The following is a 24,736-nucleotide window of genomic DNA, read 5'->3' on the forward strand; positions in this document are numbered from 1 at the left end:
CTGGCTGAAAGACAGATGTTGTGAATGGATTAAGTAGCCGGTGACCCACTCTCCCGCCAGGCCTGATTTATCAAGGTACCTTTAAAGACCCACATTTATTTTTCTGTTACTGTTATAAAGTGTTATCCACTTGATTAGAAGTGACCACTTGACGGGTTCTGCTAATGCTAAGCTGGTCAGTCAGGAGGAAAAAGGGGGAGAAAAAAAATTCTGATTGTATTTGTAAGCCTATCATGACATGGGCTTCAGTTTTTGTTATATTATTGATCACTTTTAGTTTTGGGAGGGAAAAAAAACTGCAAAAAAACCCAACAAAACCTTTTCCACAAACACACAAAGAACTCTGGAACCAGCTGATGTGTTTGTAAACAAATCGAGGCAATGATTATGACACGTGAAAAGATGAGTCGAGTTTTCTGATTCTTTCCAGTTTAATTATCACAGGAAAACTGAAGTCAAAATAAAAATGAGTGAACTCTTTTACACATGACATTTAAAGGGAAACAGAACTAGAAATGCAGATCAAACCTGATTTGCAGGAACAGAGCTTTTATTTTTGTGAATTATTTTTCCAACAGGGTCAAACATGTTCAATACTTTTTATAATAATATGTCTGATAACAAGAAGGGCCCGCAGTGGTGTGAGTTCAGCTCCGTCAACAGAAAGAAAGAAACCAGTAGCTAGATCATAGTGAGTATTAAACGGCTGTAGAAATGTTTCTAAGCTAGCGTCTTAATGCAGGAGGCTCCTGGTTTGGCTGTTCATGACGCAGGTTAGAAAACGTCAACCTGTGGCTTAAGTGAATTCCCAGCTGAGAAGTGCTGGACGGGGTGTATAAGTATCAGACCTGACTCCTAACCACCGGGCTGCTTTGTTGACATGTTGCTAAGTGCTAACAGGCTGATTAAGAACATAAAAAAAAAAAAGTTGCCAACCTTCCTCTACACCATGCCAGTTAACCCGTCACCTGCTCCCCTGTTTGAACTACACACAGTGAATAATTGTTGAAAAGCTTTGCTCTCCAGATTGTTTCACCACGTATCCACTCGTTCTTCTCTCCCATTTCGGTCCCGTCCTGTCTATGGCTGTGGAGGAGCTCCAAATTTAGAGCTCAGCTTGGTGACGAGGGCCATGATTTTGGGGTTGTTCTGATACTTGGCAATGTTGGCCGGGTTCTGGGCGACATCCTGGAAGGCGGCCATCACCTCAGGGTCCTGGAGTTGGATATTGCACAAAAACGGGGTCAACTTTGCTTACCCAGTGCATTTCCAAATCAGCTTAACAAAAACTGCTGGACGTTTTTTACCATAGGTCATATTGTGATCTTATTGATTCAACAATGCATGACAGCCATGTGTGGCTGAATGATTTATGTCAGGAGTAGGCAACTCCAGCCCTCAAGTGCCGGTGTCCTGCAGGTTTTAGATCTCACCCTGGGTCAACACACCTGAATCAAATGATTAGTTCATTACCAGGCCTCTGGAGAACTTCAAGTTATGTTGAGGAGGTAATTTAGCACTTTGAATCAGCTGTGTTGGATCGAGGACACATCTAAAACCTACAGGGGTCCTCGAGGCCTGGAGTTGCCTACCCCTGATTTATGTACTGTTCCGCTCAAGAACTTTAAATCTGGATTTAAATCCAGACACACCAGCCTGTCTGGCACCAAGAACAATGTTGTATTGAAACCCACTTAAATCACCATTCTGATGCTCAGCCTGAACTTCAGTTTGTCATCTCGATCATGTCTACATGCCTAAAGGCTGCTGCCATGTGATCGGCTGACTAGACATACAGGTGTACCTAACAAAGTGGCTGGTGAGTGCATTGTACCTTCAGCTTTTGGCTGTGACACTAACATTACAATTCTTTCATTGATAAATATTTACAGACTACACTAGACTACATTTACTGATCTAACTGCTGACACTGGCAGTTTACTGTAGAGAGTAGTTTGATTTAAAAAAAACAAAAAACCCCAAAAAAACCAGACTTCCCTCAAGGTGCTTTATATTGCCTGATAAAGATTCTACAATGTTAAAGGTGACATCAATGATTTTTAAATGTCAAAACAATGTGATATGTTCCTAAACCAAGTAGAAATACAGTTTCTAGGTGTCTGCCTTTATTGAGGGGCTGGCTACACTGTGCAGACAGTTTTGTCAGTGAGTAAACATTAGAACAACAACTAAATTCATCTCCATGCTGCCCTAAAGGCTAAAATAATCATTTGTTACTGTGTGGAAATACAACAAGCCCCCTCCTGAAGCTCCCCGGTCTAAGTGTGCCCATCAAAATGTTCTATTAGCCATCCTGTCTATGAGACTCTCCTCAGCACCGTGTTACATGTTAAAATGACCAACCCTAACCATGGGACAGCTGTGATGTGATGTGATGTGGAGGACAGACTTAGTCACCTTCATGGCATTGAGGAGCTCAGGATCCTTCAGGAGTTCACCTAGACCAGCCATGCCGGGACCAGCTCCAGCTCCACCTGGGAATCCGCCTGGGAATCCACCCGGACCTGCTGAGCAATGATTAGACTAATACTTGCACTTACATGTGTCTAATAAATGGATGCATAACAGAACCCTGACATGAACACACAGCTTCACCCATCGTTCTGACCCTGGATGTTGTAGACGCGGGATGATCAATAAAACAATCAGTGTTTACAGGAGTACGAATTCTGGGACTCCATCATAAGGTATCCGGCAGTAAAATGAGTTGCTTTTGCTCTCCTACCTGGGAAGAATCCTCCTCCGGCCTGTCGTGCTTCCTCTTCCTGTTGCAAAACAATGAATGAGACACATTTATCAGTGTCATACAGTTTTTGGAGTTTTTCACTCCTGGAAAATCAGTGGAATTCCTCCCAGCAACTCACCCTCTGAGCCCGTGCATGCTCCTCTCTGGCTTTCTTTATCCGCTCTTGCTTCTCTTTGATCTCCTTCTCTTCTCTCTTGCGCTCATATTTGCGTCTGTGCTCTATGATTTTGTTGGCCTGAAAATTACAAAGAGTTCATCTGCATTAAGATCTTGTAAACAGATCAGGACATATAGGGAGTGCAGAATTATTAGGCAAGTTGTATTTTTGAGGAATAATTTTATTACTGAACAACAACCATGTTCACACTGAACCCAAAAAACTCATTAATATCAAAGCTGAATGTTTTTGGAAGTAGTTTTTAGTTTGTTTTTAGTTTTAGCTATTTTAGGGGGATATCTGTGTGTGCAGGTGACTATTACTGTGCATAATTATTAGGCAACTTAACAAAAAACAAATATATACCCATTTCAATTATTTATTTTTACCAGAAAAACCAATATAACATCTCCACATTCACAAATATACATTTCTGACATTCAAAAACAAAACAAAAACAAATCAGCGACCAATATAGCCACTTTTCTTTGCAAGGACACTCAAAAGCCTGCCATCCATGGATTCTGTCAGTGTTTTGATCTGTTCACCATCAACATTGCGTGCAGCAGCAACCACAGCCTCCCAGACACTGTTCAGAGAGGTGTACTGTTTTCCCTCCTTGTAAATCTCACATTTGATGATGGACCACAGGTTCTCAATGGGGTTCAGATCAGGTGAACAAGGAGGCCATGTCATTAGTTTTTCTTCTTTTATACCCTTTCTTGCCAGCCACGCTGTGGAGTACTTGGACGCGTGTGATGGAGCATTGTCCTGCATGAAAATCATGTTTTTCTTGAAGGATGCAGACTTCTTCCTGTACCACTGCTTGAAGAAGGTGTCTTCCAGAAACTGGCAGTAGGACTGGGAGTTGAGCTTGACTCCATCCTCAACCCGAAAAGGCCCCACAAGCTCATCTTTGATGATACCAGCCCAAACCAGTACTCCACCTCCACCTTGCTGGCGTCGGAGTCGGACTGGAGCTCTCTGCCCTTTACCAATCCAGCCACGGGCCCATCCATCTGGCCCATCAAGACTCACTCTCATTTCATCAGTGCATAAAACCTTAGAAAAATCAGTCTTGAGATATTTCTTGGCCCAGTCTTGACGTTTCAGCTTGTGTGTCTTGTTCAGTGGTGGTCGTCTTTCAGCCTTTCTTACCTTGGCCATGTCTCTGAGTATTGCACACCTTGTGCTTTTGGGCACTCCAGTGATGTTGCAGCTCTGAAATATGGCCAAACTGGTGGCAAGTGGTATCTTGGCAGCTGCACGCTTGACTTTTCTCAGTTTATGGGCAGTTATTTTGCGCCTTGGTTTTTCCACACGCTTCTTGCGACCCTGTTGACTATTTTGAATGAAACGCTTGATTGTTCGATGATCACGCTTCAGGAGCTTTGCAATTTTAAGACTGCTGCATCCCTCTGCAAGATATCTCACTATTTTTGACTTTTCTGAGCCTGTCAAGTCCTTCTTTTGACCCATTTTGCCAAAGGAAAGGAAGTTGCCTAATAATTATGCACACCTGATATAGGGTGTTGATGTCATTAGACCACACCCCTTCTCATTACAGAGATGCACATCACCTAATATGCTTAATTGGTAGTAGGCTTTCGAGCCTATACAGCTTGGAGTAAGACAACATGCATGAAGAGGATGATGTGGACAAAATACTCATTTGCCTAATAATTCTGCACTCCCTGTATTGAACTACCTGCATTACTGTTCCCACCAAAAAATGAAACTGTGGCAAAGCGTTTTTTAATCTTTCTCTTCACTTCAATGTTACCTTTGGCTGGACCTCCTTCAGCATTGCACTGGCATCCTCATCATAGTCCAGTTTACAGGCTGTGGCCAGGTCCCTGGCTGCCTCCTCCCAGTGTCCCAGCAGCCTGCAGCAGGACAAACATCAATTTACTGACAATAGACAACTAGTTTCCACTTCCACCTTCTTCAGAACTTTAACAACTCACATATTTAATCACTTTAGGACTTATGTGGCTATTTCTAAAAGCTGCTGAAAAGTCTTCAGTTGATCCAAAATGCTGCACCTATAGCACCGACAGAGACTAGACACAGAGATCATATTTCTCCCACATTAGCTTCTCTTCTCTGACTCGCTGCTAAATCCACAATTGAATTTACAATCTTTTTCCTCACATATAAAACCCTGATCAATCAGTCCTCATCAGATCATCCTGTTACTCTCATAGAGCACTTCACTCTCACACTGCAGGCTTACTTGTGGTTTCTAGAAGTAGAATGGGAGGCAGAGCCTTCAGCTTTGAGGCCCCAGTTTGCATTCAGGAGACAGACACCCTCTGAAATATCCTTTAGTTAAGAAGCCACTACTGGGCAACATTAGATTTTCTCTGCTTTCATTTGTCATCATCTCCCTATGCACTCCTTTTTTCTTTTCTTTCACCCCCAACCAGTTTTTTAAAATAAATAAAACCGAACTGAACTAACTGAATACAGCACCAACAACAGAGATCTGCTTAACATCACCTTCCTTAATCTGACTCACTGAAGTGTTTTTGTCTGTTGTTGGTGCTATTTGGAGCATTTTTAAGGCCCCATTCACACAGGCCAAGAGGAAAAAATGCACATTCCTCCATCTGGTTGGTGATTGGTGGTTGCTGAGAGCTGCTGGCTGTTGCTAGGTGAAAGAGGGTGCTGTACCAAAAAACCTTGTCACATGTAGTTTGCATGGAAGACATCAACTTGTCTGCAAACTTCAAAATTTTACTCTCCGAATGGTTGTGAAAGCTGAAAAAGTGTGACACGAACCAGAAATGGAGAATATTCGCCTTCAAAATAAAAGCATGTCTTATCACTGCAAACAACACGTTTTAAAAAGGTGCAAGTTTTGCTTAGAAGGGGAACAGTCCATTTTTACTGCATTACATCTTTCATAGTTTCACTACTGCTGGGCGAGTAGCGTGTGCAGCCAAGTCGCTTCCTTCCATGTCTCCTTGTGACCAATTTCAGTGACTGTCAGCAACCTCCAGAAACCACTTGCCAACTGGTCGTGGACTACAGACATTTCCCTAGCAACCAGTGGCTGCCAGTCTAAGCCCACTGAAGCATGGAGACTAAAAATGGAAAATGTGTGCACATTTAGTCTGTGATGTCTAGTATATATATCCCAGGACTAAAGTAACAGGTTTGGGTAATACATTCAGTTTAAAGAGAAATGTCAATCAAACCCCATCACATGATTAAATATTAACAAGCCCATTTAGGGGAGTAATTTAGGCCTGAATGATGCTTTTTTGGTTATGCTGCCTGTTCAGCAGAAGCTCTCTCATACCTGTGAGCTTTCCCCCTCCACTTGTAAGGCTGTGCAGAGTCTGGATTGATGCTGATGGCTCTGTCACAGTCTCTTATGGCTGCGTTGGGTTTCTGCATCTGGATGTAGACACTAAAACGAAGAGAATAACCAGTTACACTCAAAGGCATTCAGAACAGACGGTATCTGAGGGAAGAAGAGGCGGTGGTTTCAACTGAAGGACACGGTGGACGCTCACCTTGCTCTCTTGGCATAGAGGATGCCAAGGCAGGGGTTCAGCTTGATGGCTTCAGTGAAAAGATCCAGAGCTTTCTGCAGATCACCTAAAATATATTTAAAGTGAGACATTACAGATCGTAGAGTCATTTTAATTTCTTCTTCCATGTACCTAATCTATACAGGAAGTGCATCCACTGTTCATTGTAAGCAGACCATCAACCCACCTTCTCCTAGAGCGTTAATGGCCTCCATCTTCTTCTCATTGGCCTGGTCCATCATTTCCTCTGTGACCTGTGGGAAAGTGTGGATATCTATGCCTCAAGTCTCTCTAAAATTTAAAATATAGTAATTTCTCTGGCTCTGAATCTTATTCAGCAGCTAAGCTTCCAACTAAGATAAGGTTTAAATTTTGATTTAATGTATGTGCATAACTTTACCTCAGTGTCTTGAAGCTCGCCCATTTCCTGCGGGTCATCAGTGTCTGGCTCGATCACTCCCTCTCTGTCGATTTCTGAGAAACCAAACACAGAAACACAACATAAATAATTAAGACATGAGCGGTTTGTTCTATAACTTGGAGGTCAGACTATTACTCGCATCAGCATCCCTGCAGGACTGAACCATTATTGTTGGCGGGGAACATTTAGTCAGCTCCACACTAACTGAAATAAGCTCAATGAAATTATTGGTGTACCTAAAAAACAGCTAGCAAAAACTACACCACATCTCAGCTACCAACAAGGGATATAATGTAAAAACATTCTGTGTTGGGATGTTACACCAATTTTTTTGTGACCACATCAGAATTGTTATATGCATCAGCGAGCTATTTTTCTGCACATGCGTTCAGCCACATTTTCACTGTGCTCCATCTGTCAGTAGCATTAGCTTCTTCAGCCTGGATGGAAAAAATGGAAAAAAAAAAAATATTCTGATCTGAAATGGCTCAAGTTGAAGCCAACTGGACTTCTTTTGGGTTTAACGTCTCATCCAGTAAGCCTCTTCAGCTCTAAAAGCTCACGGGATTGTCAGCGTGGAAACGTGAATGGTGGTTAAATCAAAACTGGATGTAGACTGCCTCCTGTTCTCTGTTCAAAATGTGAACATTAGAATCCTCAGGAGAGCATCCTTTGTCCTTTAAAGGCAGCCCAGTCTCATCCTGTAGAAGAGGCGTGTTGTGCCATGTGTCTGTGGAATGGTCTCTCTCATGTCTATAACAAACACTCCTCCCTGCACTGAGTTGTTTAGCTAGGGTTTTTGTCTGAGTGTGTGGCTGGGTCTGAAGTGCCGTGGATGACAGTGTTATTCTCCCCGTCACGCTGCTCCTCACTGGTTGATGCCTCAGGTTCTTTTCGGTGCATTTTTGGTGACTTGATAAAGGCCCAGTTTGGATATCTTTTAATATGTTTATGTCTCGGTGTCTGTTTTCCCTGGTATCCTCCTTGGTGAACTTAATGTTTGTATCCTGATGGTAACTGTTCAAGTAATTTCTCTTTAGTCTTGTTATTTGATTCTTGTGTTAACTCCCTCATTGTTATAGTTTTTAAATAATTAGAATAAGGAATTTAGATGATTGCTGGTCCGAGTCTGTTTCCGTACTAAATAATGATGTTAAGATGCTTTAATAGGATGTAAATAGAAGTGTTTTCTGTTTATAATTAATTAAAACATTAATTGATAAATAAAGGACTGGCAGTTAAAGTGTACTCTATTAACAAAAATCTTGCATAAATTGTGTGCATTATTTGATTTAATCTATTAAATTTACAGCATGTAAATCAAAGCTCCAGCCTGTCATGAAACAAAGTGTTGAGCTGGGCATACAGTACCGATTTCACTCTCCTCACTCTCAGACGGCACAGCAGGCGCAGGCTCAGGCTCAGGAGGTGACGCTGCGGTGGGTGGAGGGCCACAGGGACAGCCACCCTACAAGTCAGAACGCTTTGTTACGATGAGGTGTAATTTCTGACATTAGTATGAAGTAAAAGGGAATTAAATAATATTTTAGCATCACCTGGCATGAGTCACTTGTCTTGGGTGGTGGAGGGATTGTTGCACCCATGCTGCAAAACAGAACAATAAAATAAACACAAAACACTAAATTTCAAGACATTGTGTTGGAGAAAAAAAAACAGATATTGTAACAGGGTTACTTCACCTTCACCTGAACATATTGTTTAGTTATTTTCTCAGCATTTTAGTGTAATCAAATCATATACACCATCAGATTTAAAGTTACTTCCCTCTCCTTGGTACCACTTTACTGAACCACAGCATGTAAAACTGCAAAAAGTGAGCTTAAATTGAGTAAAACAAGCAGCGCACAAAGTAAGGCTGCTTTAATAATCGCCGTGTCGCTGGTTTCTGATGATGATTTTGAGATCACATCCTGTGTTGTGAGACCCAATCTTTGTGGTACGTTGGCCGGTCATGCACCTCTTGAGTTTTGTAACTTGGTTCGTTGCGCCGCAGAAGTCGCAGCTTGTTTGAAGACACGAGTGTATGGTCGTGCCGGTTTTTAATGATAATCCTGCACAGAGGCTCAGAGATGTACTGACGCACAGAGGGAGATGTTGCAACTCTTTGAAAACCTAAGTTTGTGGAAAGAATTTACCCCCAAAAAGAAGACACTCAACAAAGTCTTGTCTTCTTCTCTTTCTTATCAGGCAATATGATGTGATATTGTCTGAGCCCTGACACCTATCGTTTAGGAGAATACTGCAGCGACTTCTCGTAGCTTAACAGCCAGTATAAATGGCTGTGTCTATGTGATGATGCATCAGGGTGAGCGAAGCGACCACGGCGGACGATATATTGGCAACTTCAAACATTCATTCCGTGAATTTTAATTTCAGATTTTGGCCCACATGCCTCTATGATAATATTTGTGAGGACAGATGCTGGCAAGGTGTACTCACTAGCCTCTTACCCTACCAAACCCCTCTTCAACCTGTCCTAAACCTTTAAAGACTTTCTTTTATCCTCACAGGAAGTTGTGTGTAAATGGATCCATGTCACCACAATTCTGTCAGACTCCCAACAATCTGGTGAGCCCAAGAGTGTAGTAAAACAAGAGCTGTATTCATAGCCCACGAAAAACACAACTGGTCTGACTCTAGTAAAGACAAGAGTCTGCTACCTTAGTTAAAGTTGCAGTGTTGAAAATCTCACCACCAGATGTCAGTGTTTTGCAGGCTGCAGTCAAGTGATTTCAGCTCGTTTTTAACCAAGTGCATAATCTCCAAAAGTTGAATCTGTTCATCTGGACGTAGCGTTTTGTGGGAGAAACGTTTCGTCACTCATCCAAGTGACTTCTTCAGTCTCAGCTGACTGCAGGTTTCCCCAAACAAGTGCATAATCCCATCGAATTTCTGCAGGACAAACTACTGACTGCAGTTCATCTGTAGTGAGTACAGGGTGTCAGTCAGCTGTTTACCTCAGCTGTCAGTGTGTTTCTAGGTCTATTTACACTGGAGGCAGCTGTAAAACTTTGTGAAAGAGTCTGAAACAAATCAGTAGGTCAGTGAGGCTCACTTTGTTCAGATAAACAAACCTCAGTAACACTGTTATCACATGGAAAGTGCGATTTTTAGGACACACGAGCCTAAACTACCTGGCTTAATGTTAGCTTATAACCAACTGTTGTTGTTTAGCCTGTTCATTGTCTGCTCAGGAGGGTCGCATGTCTAATCGGCTGACAATATCCAAATGTGACAATATCAGGAATAAATAAGCACGTTTCTGTTTGTTAGATTTCTCTGAGTTCAATTTAGAAGATGAAGCTTGAGGTGAGGAGCAAGAGGATGATGTTTTATTAAGATGCCATCGTGCGTTTTCACTTCTTTGGTGAAGGGGACTGATAAAACCTAGGTGTGACTCTGCATATCTTGAGTGTGAAGGCGAAGAGACAAATTAAATATCACCTCCACAGCACGCGAACTCTTACGATTTCTCTTCTCTTCGGCCTCTGACGTATGCTGCCGGTCTCTACCCACATACAGTGATGTACATCTCAGTCACTGTATTCAAGTTTGCAGGGCAACATGGCGGCTTCAATAAACTTTTTTTTTTAAAAGAACTAATAGGTTTATGAGAACATCAATTTGTTGGACAATATAATTACACACTCATCGATGTATATTCATAAGCACAATATCTTTTTCTATTAAACAAACTCAAAAAAATAAGTGACTGCACATTTAAAACATATACAAATAATAATACCACAGCTGTTCAGATGAAAAAAATAATAAAGCAGTTTTCTGCATTGCAGAGTTGAGGTATTTATAACAATGGAAGCAAAATAACCTCTGGGGTTTTACTTTAACAATTCATTGTGTTGTGAGGCTTTGCTTTCTGGACCCTACGGTGGGGGGCCGTGTTCTTTACCGTTAGGTGGGCGGAACAGGGCACGTGGTCAACCTACCTACAGTATGTTTGATATCTCACCTAAGCACTTGTTTTGGCATTATAAAAAAAAATTCTCTGTGACTCCTTAAACCAGGAAGACCAGCATTAAACAATGGCTTCCCACGGTTTTTAGCAACAGACAAGTTCCTACTGTACTGACTTTAGCAGCCACGTCCGGAAGAAGCCCATCTCTGGAAGGTGCAGGATCCCGGGATTACCCTCGCACAACTGCACGAAGCCCTTCAGCTCGGCCACTTTCCGTGGGTCCATGCTGCAATTTCACGTCCACCAGACGGAGCTCTACGTGCAGGGGGAAACCAGAGAGGAAAAACAATCAACAGCTTAGCAAAGTCCGGAGTTGTGTTCAGCCGCACGTAAACAAATGACAGCATCCGTAAGCTAGGTATGCTAACGCACAAGGATTGAATGAGCGTGCGCAGTGACCAGCTCCACAGTTCAATATAAAACCAGCAACAAGCGCTACTGAAGCTTTACAAGCGAACCAACTACGCAATGACTACGAGTATTTTCAGGGGTCGTAGGTCAGAAGTTTCTAGAAATATGAATTCATCTGTGACGCGGTGGCCGTTTGACGCATAATAACGTCGTTAGCTTGCTGCACCGCGGGCCGTGATTAATCAAAATAGTTCGTAGATGCAAACATTATTTAAAAGCAAACTCACCCGGCCGAAGATATGCCTAAGTGTCAGTTAAGAAAAAACACACACACAGAACAAGCCTGCAGTCGAGTTTAGTACTATAATACACCTTCACCGACAGTGGCGTCGCTCCTGGGTTTTCATTCAGGCGTGTTATCGGACAGACCGAGGGGCTGAGGGTGGTGTGTGCCCTGAGTTTGGCCTGACAGGAACGGCTCCGCTTCACAGCGCATGCGAATCAACTAAGCTTCCCCAAACTTTGTAAACCCTAGAAGTACGAGATTATTTCATTAGAGGGGTTAATGAACCCAAGTAGTAAACACGTTAACAATTATTTCTTATATAAATATCTGTAAATAGAAATATTTAAAATAATATTTAATATAAATATATATAAATATTTAATATTCTTTCTACTGACATAGTGAACAGCATTTCCTGTAGTTGTACTGGATCATTTTAATATAACAGTGCATTATGATTTTTTTTTACTAGTCGTGGATGTATCAGCATCATGACAATAATAATAAATAAATGAATAAGCAAGGTTTATTTATTAAACACTTTAACAGGCAAACAGTCACAACGCGCTGTATACAAGAAGAGGAACATAAATACGAAAATTAAGTGCAATAATAGGCAATAAAATAGGCAATAAAATCATACAATCCCACCCCACCTTGAACCTTGTCTCGTTATTCCCTGAAATGTCACGTTCAGGGTTAAAATGCACAGGCAGCGTGTTACCTCATCATTGGTTTGGACAAGTTTTCCCGGAGTCTAGCCTCCCAGGCAGTAACGCGCCTGACGGTTTAGGCACTTTCATTTTCTAATCATATACGCTGAATTTCATAGTGTAAATTGCTAATAAATATACATATATTTGTTGTTTCTACCATGTAGTAGAAATGCTAGAAAGAAGCTCCTGTAATATTCTGCACTTTTTTTTTCTTGTTGTAAGTTAAAATCATACTAAATAATAGAGTGACAGTGATGTGCTGGTTTCTAGTTTAGTAGTTTATTCTGAAACAAACCTACATGCATCCCACTGCCAGAAATACTGTTAAACACATTAAAATAAATTCATTCCATTTATTAAAACTTATTTATAGACGTATTTAGATTTTTTATCAGAGAGCAATGTTTGTGACTTGATTTTAAAAGCAGCAGGACAAGCAGACAAGCTGATGGTGTATTTTATGGAGGACATACAGTGCCTCAATGAATCAAATAAATACATTATTCAGTAAATAATAAAATGTGATAATTAATTAAAATATGAAATAATACATTAAATAAATCTATACATAATTAATTTAAATATCAATAATGTCATTTAAAACATTTAATAATTTATTTGTTAAGAATTTTAATGAATTACATTTAATTAATTATTTAACTAGTTATTTGATTCCTTTTGGCTCGATGGCCTCCATTTTACTGAGTGTACAGATAAGTAAAATAAAAGCTCACTTGTAGTCCATTGCAGGTTCGGTTTAACAAGTAGTAAAGGGAGAGGGTTCCGCTTTTCTACCTGGGAAACCAAACTCAGGGCAGTAAATCTCCTGAACTACAAACGAGCGTGGCTAGCAGATGTGAGAATAGCGAGCTAGCTAGGCGTAGCTGTCATTCAGGGTACATATAACTGCTGGAGGAGAGACTGTTAACCTTGGTAAGTGATAATAAGTTACTTCAGAGTGTCTCTGTGAATATGAGTGCTCGGTAGTTCGCTGACTGTCACACTTTGTTCCGCAGGGGAGCGACATGCTGTGACTGGTCGGTGTCCTCAAGTTGCAGCAACAATGTTGCTCTCAGCGAGCGCCTTGGTGAGGACCGCTGTCAAGCTGATGCCACGGACCTGGAGTGGAGGTTAGAGACAGGAACTTTACAATCACTACAGTGACATTACTGTGCAAAAGTCCTGAACCATGCCTCGTTTATGTACGTTGGGTGAAACTGGATTTAAAAAAAGTCTAGAGACAGTATATAAGGCAATAACAGAGTTTGAATAATTCTAACCAGCTTGAAAGTCAATATTTGGTACGACCACCTTTATTCTCTAACGAAGTCTAATGTCTTTTTAGGCAGCTTTCTTTTCATTTCTTTAACTAGTCTTCAGGACTAGTTCTCCAGGATTCTTGAAGGACATTCAAAAGCTCTTCTCTGGATGTTGGTTTTGTTATGTTCTCTGTCAACATGATCCCACACTGCTTCAATAATGTTGAGGTCTGTGCTCTGGGGAGGCCAATCCATGGCTGATAGTGTTATTGTGTGTTTTTCTAGGTATGCTTTTACTGCATTGGCAGTGTGTTTGGGATCATTATCATCCTGAAAAATCAATCAGACACTTTCCACATAGTATCCAGTTGTTAAGTGATCACGTATAAACCCTGTTTTCATTAAGGCTGGTGTCTTTTTAAAGTGTTTGTATTGTGTTCATTTTAATCTGAACAAGCCCTTAAAATAGTCAGTGGTCACTGGCTGATCATCTCTCTGGGTTTTTATTACCGCCATTTGTGTGCAGCGCGTTGTAAAGCTCAGTTGTTTTACACCAGCTTATGGTTTGGGAGCCACCAAATATTTGAACAGGTCAGAAAAGAATCACTCTGAGGCCAACGAAGATTTGAATGGGTACATGAAGCTGAGGGTCAGGAATTTTTTCATAGCGAGTAATCCAAACTATGCAGCAGGATATCAGTGACTAACCTCGTGCTGGGGATGGATCATCACAGGCGTTCTGCTGACTGAAGTTTGGTCCGTTTTCAGCGTCTTTTTCCTGCCGTATGATTGCATTTGTCTTTGCCCATCGGTGTCCCTCACATTAACTTTCACTGAGGGCAAAAAAGTTACCGTTCATCCTCCAGTTTCACTGTGCTAATGTGTTTATATTTTCCATTTTAACCATAGCTCTGTCAGCTAGCCCAACTTCAGTAACCTTACAAACATTACTGCTGTTTAGTTTTCTGTCTTCATTTATGTCCAAACTGATTGCTGAGCTGTACTTTTAGTTTTTCTCAGTCAGAATATGGTATATCATCTTTGGATAGAAACTAGCAAACTTACTGCCCACTAACCTCTAACTCCATTAAACTTCATAAATCCTGTTTTTCGTGGATGTCTGGATCTTAAACTTTATTGTTACACCTGGTAGAGCAGCCACACTTTTTACTTAATTACAAACTAAAGAATTTTGACACTTTTTAGCTCCCAGTGTTGCGGCAGTGTTTGTTTGAGTTTGGTAACTGAAGAGGAGTTTGGACCCTGAAACGCGAATGACGTCAGACTTAAAAGGCGTATTGCATGGTGGATCAAAGTCTGATGGTACTTTTCTGCATTCATAATTCCATCAATTTTGACAAGATCCTAGGGCTGCACGATTTTGCATAAAATGAGAATCACGATTTTTTTGCTTAGAATTGAGATCACGATTCTCTCACGATTTTCTTTTCCAGTATAAATATTTATTGCACTTATTAACTGCACATCAACTTCGTAACAGTTGAGACTGAACATAAAAACAATAAATGAACATAAAAACAATAAATGTCTCACATTTTGTCGTTGCCGCAAAATGTTGTACTGCTTGTAATTCCGTCTCCACCGTTGCTCGACACTGCGTGTATAGAGCAGGTAGTGCAACATTTGAAAAATAGTTGCAGGACGGCACTGTGTAGCGTTTGTCTAGGGTGTTGATCATTTTCCTAAATCCCTCGTTTTGCACAGTGTTGATGGGAGCCATATCTTTAGCCAGGTGATAAGTGATAGCCTCCGTAATTTTTTGTGCCTGCGGGAGTTCGACGGTTATGGAGAAGCGCTGTATAAAGTTCCCGTTATTGATGTGGTTGACCGGGACGGATTTTCTCCTGTCACTTTCTTGGCCTTTACAGCTTCGTCATCTCTCACGTGCTCTCCGTTGTTTTTTCCCTGCCAGCTGGTGTGGTATAAGGCTCCGCCCTTGTCATTTGTTGAGCAGGAAGAGTGAGCGCTTGTTTTCATGCAGATTATGTCCCGGATCAAAATGCAGTACAATCGTCATCTTTTTTTTTTTTTAAATCGTTGTCATTTGGAAATGAGATTGCACATAAGTATGAATTAAGATCGCGATTTTCTAACGATTAATTGTGCAGCCCTACAAGATCCCCAACACCACTGATTTAAATGCAGCTCCGAACCATGATAGAGCCTCCACCCTGTTTTACAGATTGCCACAGACACTCACTGTTGTACCTCTCTCTTGACTTCCCCTGTACGTACTGATGACAGTTTGAACCAGAAATGTCACATTTGGATTCAAAACTCCATCAGACCAGTTGTCACTGATTTTTGGTCCAGTTCTTGTGTAATTTGGCGTCCCTCAGCCTTCCACTGAGACCGTTTCTAGTGACCCTTCAGTGAATAGTAGGTGGATCAGCAAAAAGTTCTTATGGACACAGCCACCCCTGTGCTTCTTCGTTTGGCTCAAAACTGTAGCTTAGATCCACTGAACTAAACTGACATGTAGTTACAATGCCATGATTTTTTTTTCTTCTTCCTGATTTCTTTATTTATTTATTCCATATGCGTCACATTTATGTGGTTCAGCTAATGAATATGCAAAGATGTCCTGAGAAGATACAAAATGTGGTCCTTAAATGAAGATTGAATTAAAAAAAAAAAACTAGTTAAATTGAAATTGCACTCAGCTTTCCAAAAATGTGGTTAATCACAGTTCATGATTTAACAAAATACTTTTTCACATTGGGACAGGTAGGGTTTTTTTCTCCTTATTAAATGAAATACTCACTTAAAACTGAATTTTGTATTTACTCAGGTTATATTTTTCTAAGAAAAAACTGTGTTTGTTGATGATGTGTACCGAATATGCAAAAAACGAAGACATCAGGGAAATGCTTTTTCACAGCACTGTACATATAGTCTACACTAACTTCACCATTGCTTCAACCTGTAAAATACAGCACATGTTGATGCTCAGATAATAAATATCTAATATAGTCATAATAATTTAACATTGTCCAGCGGCGCCGTGCTTTTTAGTTGTTTATATAAAGGTATGTTTTGTATTCGCTCTTTAAAAGAATATAACTTCAAACCTTCACCACCAGTGGGCAGCGATTTACCAGTCGCTACACTGAAATGTTTTTCGATGTGAGACGCTGTTCTATGCTGATAAAGCCGCTGTGACGAAACTTATTGGTTTGCGAAGCCTGGAGCTGATCATCCCCCCCCCCCCCCGGTGTTTTTAAGATGGATGTGATGAGTGATGGGTGGATTAGACTGTGAAACCCCCACTCAGTGGTTTATTTTTACTAATTGAATTTAATGTTCAGTAGGACTTGAAACTAGCATTGAGGCTATAATCCCATCTGGATAGAGATCAGTGAGGCCCATTTTACCCTGGGACAAGATTGCTAAATGACCCCCCCTTTTTTTAAAAATGGTTTTGTATGAAAAAAGTTTTACATATTGGCTGAAATCAGACACATAATATTACATTTGCTCTAGTTTTACACTTAAAAAAATCTGCTAATGTCACAGGGCCTAAATCACTCACCAAATTTAATAGTCAGTTGTCCCATGACGTCCTGTTGTTACCTAGTAACATGAGCAAAAGGTAAGTAGGTGGGAGATAATAGATTGTTAACAAACTGATCTCTCTCTCATTTTGAAGACACCCACTCGTCCCACTGATATGTTGCATAAAACAGTAAGGGCAGGCAGACTTCTACCCAGTAAATAATAATCATTGGGATGCTTTGTAGTGGCCTGAAAATTGCTATAAATGGGGTTGGGTCTTTTTTTTCTTTCTTTTTTTTAAACTTTTACTCCCTTTTAATACCAAACTCTAAAATTGTTTAAAAAGATGCATGAGCAAATACTACTATATTCAATACTCCAGCGTCACTCAACGGACAGAACTGATATAACTTTGCTTTAGTCAAACTGAATTAACCACAGCACCTGTTTGCAGCATGTGTTTACAGTCTGTGTGTGTTTCTGTCTGTAGGATGTATTTGGTGCTTGTGCAGAAACATTTCTGTGAAACCTGGTGGGTTGAAGCCAAAGACGGTTCCACCTCGTTACCTTGGCCAGCCCAGTCCTTTCACTCATCCGCACCTCATCAAACATGGTGAGTATTGTTTACAGTGGACAGCTGATCTTGTAAAATGTCATTTCTTCATTTATTTTTTAAGGAAAGCATGCTTCTCCTCAGGTGAGGTAACCCCAGGTTTGAGCCAGACAGAATATGAGCTCCGCAGACACCGACTGGCCTCGCTTATCGAGGCTCAGGCCGAAAGACTCGGACCTTCTGCTTCCTCCAGCACCCATGTGGCCATCATTTTGTCTCACCCAACTAGATACATGACCAATGACATCCCTTATCCCTTCCATCAGAACCAGGTGAGCACTTGGTTTCAAGGTGCATTCAGTTCAGAATTCTTCAGAAAGGAGAAAAAATTGGATTTTCCTCTTCTTCCTTTTCCTGGGTGAAATTTTATTTTGGTCTACTGAGTACTTCTTGTAATTTTAGCAAGTTTTTACTAATTCATCTCAAAACATATTTTCCTCAGGATTTCCTCTACCTCAGTGGTTTCCTCGAACCTGACAGTGCCTTGGTTCTTCACGGGAAGGGTCGACCAGACCAAGCTATTTTGTTCATCCCTCGCAGAGACCCGGGGAGAGAACTGTGGGACGGACCGCGGTCTGGGAAGGACGGAGCAGCTGCTTTGACCGGCATAGAGAGAGTTCATAGCATAGAAGAACTTGGTGTTGTACTCAAGAGCCTGAAAGGTGGGTGCATGGGAGTGGGCAGGGGGGATTACTCTTTGCAATCCTGCAAAAAACAATGTATTATGGTTTATTCCTTCCAGATCACTAACTGCGATAACTTTCTCTGACAAAGCAAAAGGAGGTCCAATGGATTTGGTTGGTCAGTCTGAATTACGTATGTTGCTTGAATAAAGAAACAAAATGACACTGCTTCAGGGTCTTTCACAGACCTTATTATCATATCTATCTATCGATCTATTGATCTATCGATGGATGGATGGATGGATGGAGATGGATGGATGGATAGATGTGGATGGATGGATAGATATGGATGGATAGATGCGCGCGCAGTGTTTTGGAAGCAAAACTTTTGCCCAGGAGTGTCGGTCTTAACAAATTAACCTCAAGGTCAGAAAATCTGCAAAAGACCCAGAAGCATCGAACGAACGAATCACATTTGTTAGTGATGTTGCTTTGCTCAGATAGTGCTCTCACTGATGCAGGCATGCAGTGCCCTTAAGATGTCATTTCCCAACTGACTCCCCCAGTTTGGGGGGGCGAAAATTAGGTTTACAGTGATGCAACAAGCCACACGTTTGGTATTATAGCCATAATACGCAGCACCATGATAGGGGAAAACCAACCACAGCATATCAGCACAAACACTTCATATCAACTGTCAGCATGGTGGATGGGCTCATTTTCTAGCCACAGGACTTGGGCACCTTGAAGTCATTGAGTTGACCATGAACTCCTCTTCATAACAAAGTATTCTCCAAGCAGACATGAGGCCCTCTGTCCAGCAGCTGAAGCTTGGCACAAATTAAGCCATGCATTAGGACTATGATCCCTAACAGCAAATGGATGAAAAAGAAAATTCAGGGTGTCAGTCAGACCTCACCTGACAGGCCTAGACTCGCCTCAAGTCCAGACTGTAGCACAACTAAAATGCTTTGGTGGAAGCTTAAGAGAGCTGTGCATAAACGAATGCCCACAAACCTCAATGAGGTGAAGCAATGTTGTAAAGAGTGGACCAAAATCCCTCCACAATGATGTAAGAAACTGATAAAGTCACACAGTAAATGATTACTTCAGGTTATTGCTGCTGAGGTGGGTTGCTCTTCGTCTTCATAAATGAAGAGCAGGTGTATTCAAAACTTCACTAGATGCAATAAATAAGGATTCTAGAGTTCTGCAGTCTGCGACCCGTTAATAATTGTTCTGTGTTCACATTTTTTTGTTTCTGCACCTGCGGATCTGCGTCGATTCTTTTATCCCTCAGCTGTAAAATGCTAATGGGGTATTATCATCACCCCACCGAGCAGCCTGGTGGGCAGCATGGATATGATAACTCAAGAGTGAGAAAGTAGGATTTTCAAATTGATACCATAGGTGCATCTACTCAAAATCTGGGATGAGTATTTGACTTTGACCTCAAGGTCAAGATCAGAGCTCAAGTTTTGTGAAAGTCACCCTAGGCTCTTCAAATTTAAACTGCAGGTGCATCTACTGGGAGGCTGAGGGGCAGCACTGGTAACCGCCAGTATTTTAAGTTTTTTTATTGACTGATGTGAAGACGTTCTTATTGAGAGGACGGTAGTAGAGAAAGACAGGAAGTGTGAGGTAAATAAAAATGCAGTGCAACAAAGATCCAGCTGCTGGAAGCCTTGGGTGGAAAAACTTAAGTGTGACAGTAGCACAGTTGTTGAATAAATGGTTTCCTATTTCAGTCCCTAAACTTCTCATTCAGGTATTAAAATATTTTTCTTTTTTTTTTCTATTTAGTTCTTTTATCACTTCACAGATTGTGAATTCAAATTCACTCTTAGCATTTCTGTCTTCTCTGATCCTCTTCCAGGCACTATGCTGTGGTACGATACTTCTCAGCCGGCTCACCCTCGGCTCCACCAGGCTCACGTGTGTCCCGTTCTGGAGGCTGGGCCGACGCCGCGCACTCTCAGACCTCTCATACACTCTCTCAGGGCCCTCAAAAGCTCAGCCGAAGTGGCTCTCATGCAAGAAGCGGGTCGAATCACGGCACAGGTTGATGTTTAAATTGGTTCCTGTGAAGCTCTTGAAGACTCCAAGTGAATGTTAGATTTATAAAGCGTACTTGCAGCAGCTCATATTGTTATCTTTCAGGCTTTTAGGAGGACAATGGCTCTGTCTCAAGGAGATGTGGATGAAGCTGTTCTGTTTGCTAAGGTGACTTCTGTGATGACCTTTAGCTCTTCACTGCCTTTACGTGTGCGAGCAGTCATTATCTTTGTGTCTTTCATTGATTAGGCTCATGATGTAATTATTAGAACAGTAAGTTTATTGATTTTTACAGTTGGAGAAGCAGCATTGAAATTTTCCAAATTTACCTCCTAATTTCATGAATCTGCTTTAAAAGAGCAGGTATGGAACTCCAGAGAGTTGTACCTTAAACTGAAAATGCTGTTTAAGTCTTACAGTGTCTACTTTACTTGTTACGTACTGTACTGTGCAAAAGTCTTGAGCCACCCCTAATTTCTTTATATTTACTATTAGCAGCCTGACCCAAAACACATTTAATCCCATTTCTTTTGGTTGAATCTTTGAAAATTAAGAAGTCTGATAGGCCTCCAAATAGCCCGGACCTCAACATCATTGAAGCTGTGTGGGATCATGTTGACAGAGAACAGAACAAAATGCAGCCGACATCCAAAGAAGAGCTTTGGAAGAAGCCTGGAGAACTATTCTTCAAGACGGCTTAAAGAAATGACAACAAAGCTGCCTAAGAGAGATCAGACTGTGTTGAAAAATAAAGGGGGAAATATCCACCCATCCATCCATCCATTTTCTTCCACTTATCCGGGGCCGGGTCACGGGGGCAGCAGCCCAAGCAGAGAAGCCCAGACCTCCCTCTCCCCAGCCACCTCCTCCAGCTTATCCGGGGGAACACCAAGGCAATCCCAGGCCAGCCGAGAGATATAATCTCTCCAGCGCGTCCTGGGTCTGCCCCGGGGCCTCCTCCCGGTGGGACATGCCTGGAAATCCTCGCCTAGGAGGCATCCTTGTCAGATGCCCAAACCACCTCAACTGGCTCCTTTCGATGTGGAGGAGCAGCGGCTCTACTCTGAGCCCCTCCCGGATGGCCGAACTTGTCACCCTATCTCTAAGGGAGAGGAACCCCATTTCCACCGCTTGTATTCGCGATCTCGTTCTTTCGGTCACTACCCACAGCTCGTGACCATAGGTGAGGGTAGGGGCGTAGATCGACCTGTAAATTGAGAGCTTTGCGTTTACACTCAGCTCTCTCTTCACCACAACAGACCGGTACAGCATCTGCATCACTGCAGCCGCTGCACCAATCCATCTGTCGATCTCCCGCTCCCTTCTCCCATCACTCGTGAACAAGACCCCGAGATACTTAAACTCCTCCACTTGGGGCAGGGTCTCGTCCCAAGTGGAGGGGAAATATCACATTTTCAAACTTATTAGAATTGTATAAACACTGTTTGTGCCTTACATACAGTATCTCTGTGTATGTTTACACATTTTTTTATACATTGCTGCACTTATTTACCCTTTTTTCTTGCAAAATATAGAAGAAGGCTCGAGTCTTTTGCACACTGTTGTATAATAACTGAGTTTATAGTCATTTCTCAAGTACATATGCCTATTTAACATAACCTTTTTTTTCCAGTTTGATTTTGAGAATCGGATCCATGGTGCTAACTTTCTTGCGTACCCTCCTGTGATTGCTGGAGGAAATCGAGCTAACACTCTGCACTACATAAATAACAACCAAATAATCAAGGTAATTACTCCATGAACACGTCAGAGGACACTGATATTCCGGAGAATAATTAGTTTACATGTATTTAAGTAGCATATATGACTCATTATGTTTTGCTCCCTCCTCTTTGTCTCCTCCATCAGGATGGTGAAATGGTGTTGCTGGATGGTGGTTGCGAATACTTTGGTTATGTCAGTGATATCACTCGAACGTGGCCAATAAATGGAAAGTAAGCAAGCTGATTACACGGACAGTTAAAATATTTGGCGCCAACTGTTTACAGAAGTGATAGTTTCCTTAATGAGCTCATGTGTAAGCACTACATTACATTATGAATAGACAAAGATCTTTCCTTGATACTCTATCAAAGAGTAAAATGAAAAGTCTGTCACATTCCTCTCACTGAAAAATGCCATTTTTGCTGTCTATAAATGCAGGGGATTGATCTAGCTTTTGGAAACTAAACTACACAACTACAATCGCTGATTGTAGGTTTGAACCTTTACGCCTTGTGTTGTTGCAGAAGTTCTTTACCATCTGTTATCATGACTTCGCTAAGGAGGAGCATAGAGTGACGTTGCCGTTTGTGCATCGTAGCACATGATTCAGTGTAGAACAGTGTAAATTTGTCAAACTTCATTTTACACTCAGGTGTATTTAGTCATCTATTTGGTCCAGTTATTTGTTTCCAGAGTGCATGTGTTTATAAAGGTGGTTCACATCACCTCCAATCCTGGTTTGGTGAACATGGTATTCAACCTTAAACATCATTTTATCTGATTTCTAGAATTTAGGTCCCTTAAATTAAAGAAACTGTAGTCTGTGTTTTTGAAGGTTGATCAGTTCCAGTCACAGAAATAAACTGTTTCTTTCTTTTTTTTTTTTTTTTTTGTACAACACTAGATTTAGTCCTGCACAGACTGAGCTCTATGAATCCGTCCTGGAGGTCCAGCGCTCCTGTTTATCTCTCTGCTCTCCAGGCGTCAGTCTTGATCACATCTACAGCACCATGCTGGCTCTCCTGGGACGACAGCTTAAGCGGCTTGGCATCCTCGAGGCCAGTACCAGCGACGCTGAGGCGCTAAAGGTAATAATTGGAAAAACAGTGGGTGCTCAGATTGGTTGGTAGATTGTTTGTGTGCTTTACATTTAATGAGGCTCATCTGCACAGTCTGATGGTCCCTAGAGGAGGAGTCCAGACAAATCTTACTTTTCCTCAGAATTTTTACACATGCAGCAGACTTCAAGTAGTCGTCAAAGAAGTATAAGAGGAATAACTACTCTGTTGTCGGGTCTCCGACTGTCCGTAACTGCAACAGAGTATAATTTAGGCTTCAAAAGGAATGGTGACGTTATATTCTTATGAAGTCAGATTTCCCTTTCAGTATTACAGGGAATATGCTCCATGCTGGACTTCCATTCATCTTTTATTTTGGTGTTTAAAGTGCTCTTTAATGTGGTTGTGCTTTGTTAAGGTTTATGTGAGCTTTGACTTTATTTATTTATTTAAATTCCAGGCTGCAAGGCGGTACTGCCCCCACCATGTTGGCCATTACCTGGGCATGGATGTCCACGACACTCCTGAACTATCTCGCTCACAACCTCTTCAGCCAGGAATGGCCATCACCATAGAGCCAGGTTTAAAATCCACACGGCTGCACGTGCATGTAAATGCTCTGTCCTGTTACCATTACGGCTCACGTTGTGTCTTGCTCCAGGGCTATACATCTGTGAAGACAACGACCAAGTGCCGAAGCACTTCCGAGGCCTGGGTGTCCGGATTGAGGATGACGTGGTGATCAGAGAGAAGGGAGGACCTCTGATTCTGTCCTCTGATGCACCAAAGACCATCGCTGATGTAGAGCGGGCCTGTGCACAGAGATAGGGCAGAGAGAGAAAGAGAACTGACCGAGTGCTACTCACTGCTATCTGTTTATATCATGAGACTCAGGGCCGTGGTGCATTACAGGTGGGAGCACACTATAAGGCTTGTTTTCAAGTCACAACAACCTGGTACCCTCACTACTCTGTCTATGAAATACTGGCTGCATTAGAACAACTCAGCTCCAAGACATAAAACCAAACAGCCAAACATAAAGTTACAATTCTTTGAAGATATTATTTACAAAAAAAAGGCAGATTACAGATTCTTCTATCAGTGAGCCAAATCTGACACTAAAGTCTAAATCAACATCTACAAACAACAGCTAACATTCTGCTTTACTTAAAAATTAGATCCAGCTACCATGAAAGTATTTTACATCATAAAACCTGTTTGATTCTCATCATGTTTTCTGAACAATGGTTCATTTTCTTATCTCACTGAAGAAGTTGCACACAGAAGTGCATAATTGTTTTCCAGCTCATAATGCAGTACAAAGGATCCAAACCCTGAATACTGAACAGACTGTCTGGAAAGGCTGCTCGTCATAAATCTGGCGTTATTGTGATGTCGTCATTGATCTGCTGAATGTGAAAAAGGTCACAAGAGAGTCAGTGTGTGCTGGATTTTGTTTTTCTTTTACCAGAGAGGAGAGTTGTGTTCTTTTCTAAATTATTGTGTAATAAAATATTTCCAATATTTCTTTCATAACTAATAAATTCAATGGGTTTAACTTGGGTTACTTATGGAGGATGTTTTGTTGGTTGATCATAGGGAGAGACGCCCTTTCCTTCACTATATTATAGGGGTCAGTTGTCCCCTTAT

At 41.5% G+C, this 24,736-nt stretch overlaps 2 protein-coding genes across 5 annotated transcripts; one reads left to right on the forward strand and one right to left on the reverse strand.

Annotated features, from left to right (window-relative positions):
* Positions 1 to 412: 412 nt before the first annotated feature.
* Positions 413 to 11,731, reverse strand: st13 (ST13 Hsp70 interacting protein). Of its 4 annotated transcripts, none has more exons than XM_005468380.4 (13): positions 11,608 to 11,731; positions 11,000 to 11,139; positions 8,444 to 8,492; positions 8,259 to 8,355; positions 6,867 to 6,940; positions 6,654 to 6,720; positions 6,449 to 6,533; positions 6,232 to 6,342; positions 4,708 to 4,810; positions 2,886 to 3,002; positions 2,747 to 2,786; positions 2,419 to 2,528; positions 413 to 1,215 (listed from the first exon to the last, which is right to left on the reverse strand). In XM_005468380.4, exons 2-13 carry the CDS (start codon positions 11,107 to 11,109, stop codon positions 1,081 to 1,083), a joined length of 1,098 nt encoding a protein of 365 aa, XP_005468437.1. In that variant the 5' UTR covers positions 11,110 to 11,139; positions 11,608 to 11,731; the 3' UTR covers positions 413 to 1,080. The 4 variants fall into 4 exon arrangements, with proteins under 4 accessions (XP_005468437.1, XP_005468438.1, XP_013125589.1 ...); XM_005468381.4 differs by having other exon boundaries at positions 2,419 to 2,525; positions 11,523 to 11,684; XM_013270135.3 differs by having other exon boundaries at positions 11,523 to 11,684.
* Positions 11,732 to 12,953: 1,222 nt separating this feature from the next.
* On the forward strand, positions 12,954 to 24,649 carry xpnpep3 (X-prolyl aminopeptidase 3, mitochondrial). The gene is made up of 12 exons (XM_013270136.3): positions 12,954 to 13,170; positions 13,254 to 13,367; positions 17,503 to 17,625; positions 17,710 to 17,897; positions 18,068 to 18,287; positions 20,125 to 20,309; positions 20,409 to 20,471; positions 21,937 to 22,050; positions 22,173 to 22,258; positions 22,933 to 23,116; positions 23,547 to 23,667; positions 23,748 to 24,649. Exons 2-12 carry the CDS (start codon positions 13,301 to 13,303, stop codon positions 23,912 to 23,914), a joined length of 1,518 nt encoding a protein of 505 aa, XP_013125590.2. The 5' UTR covers positions 12,954 to 13,170; positions 13,254 to 13,300; the 3' UTR covers positions 23,915 to 24,649.
* Positions 24,650 to 24,736: the final 87 nt, after the last annotated feature.

Source organism: Oreochromis niloticus, linkage group LG4, assembly GCF_001858045.2.
Source record: "Oreochromis niloticus isolate F11D_XX linkage group LG4, O_niloticus_UMD_NMBU, whole genome shotgun sequence".
Lineage (NCBI taxonomy): Eukaryota > Metazoa > Chordata > Actinopteri > Cichliformes > Cichlidae > Oreochromis > Oreochromis niloticus.

Bases quoted from the DNA above. Each gene is read 5' to 3' on its own strand.
- st13 (XM_005468380.4), bottom strand. From the start codon at position 11,109: ATGGACCCACGGAAAGTGGCCGAGCTGAAGGGCTTCGTGCAGTTGTGC. The intron at 6,721-6,866 runs GTAAAGTTATGC...ACTTTCCCACAG, and splicing joins GCGAGCTTCAAGACACTGAG to GTCACAGAGGAAATGATGGA. The intron at 6,343-6,448 runs GTGAGCGTCCAC...TCTTCGTTTTAG, and splicing joins CTCTATGCCAAGAGAGCAAG to TGTCTACATCCAGATGCAGA.
- xpnpep3 (XM_013270136.3), top strand. From the start codon at position 13,301: ATGTTGCTCTCAGCGAGCGCCTTGGTGAGGACCGCTGTCAAGCTGATG. The intron at 17,898-18,067 runs GTGAGCACTTGG...TATTTTCCTCAG, and splicing joins ATCCCTTCCATCAGAACCAG to GATTTCCTCTACCTCAGTGG. The intron at 20,472-21,936 runs GTGACTTCTGTG...TTTTTTTTCCAG, and splicing joins AAGCTGTTCTGTTTGCTAAG to TTTGATTTTGAGAATCGGAT.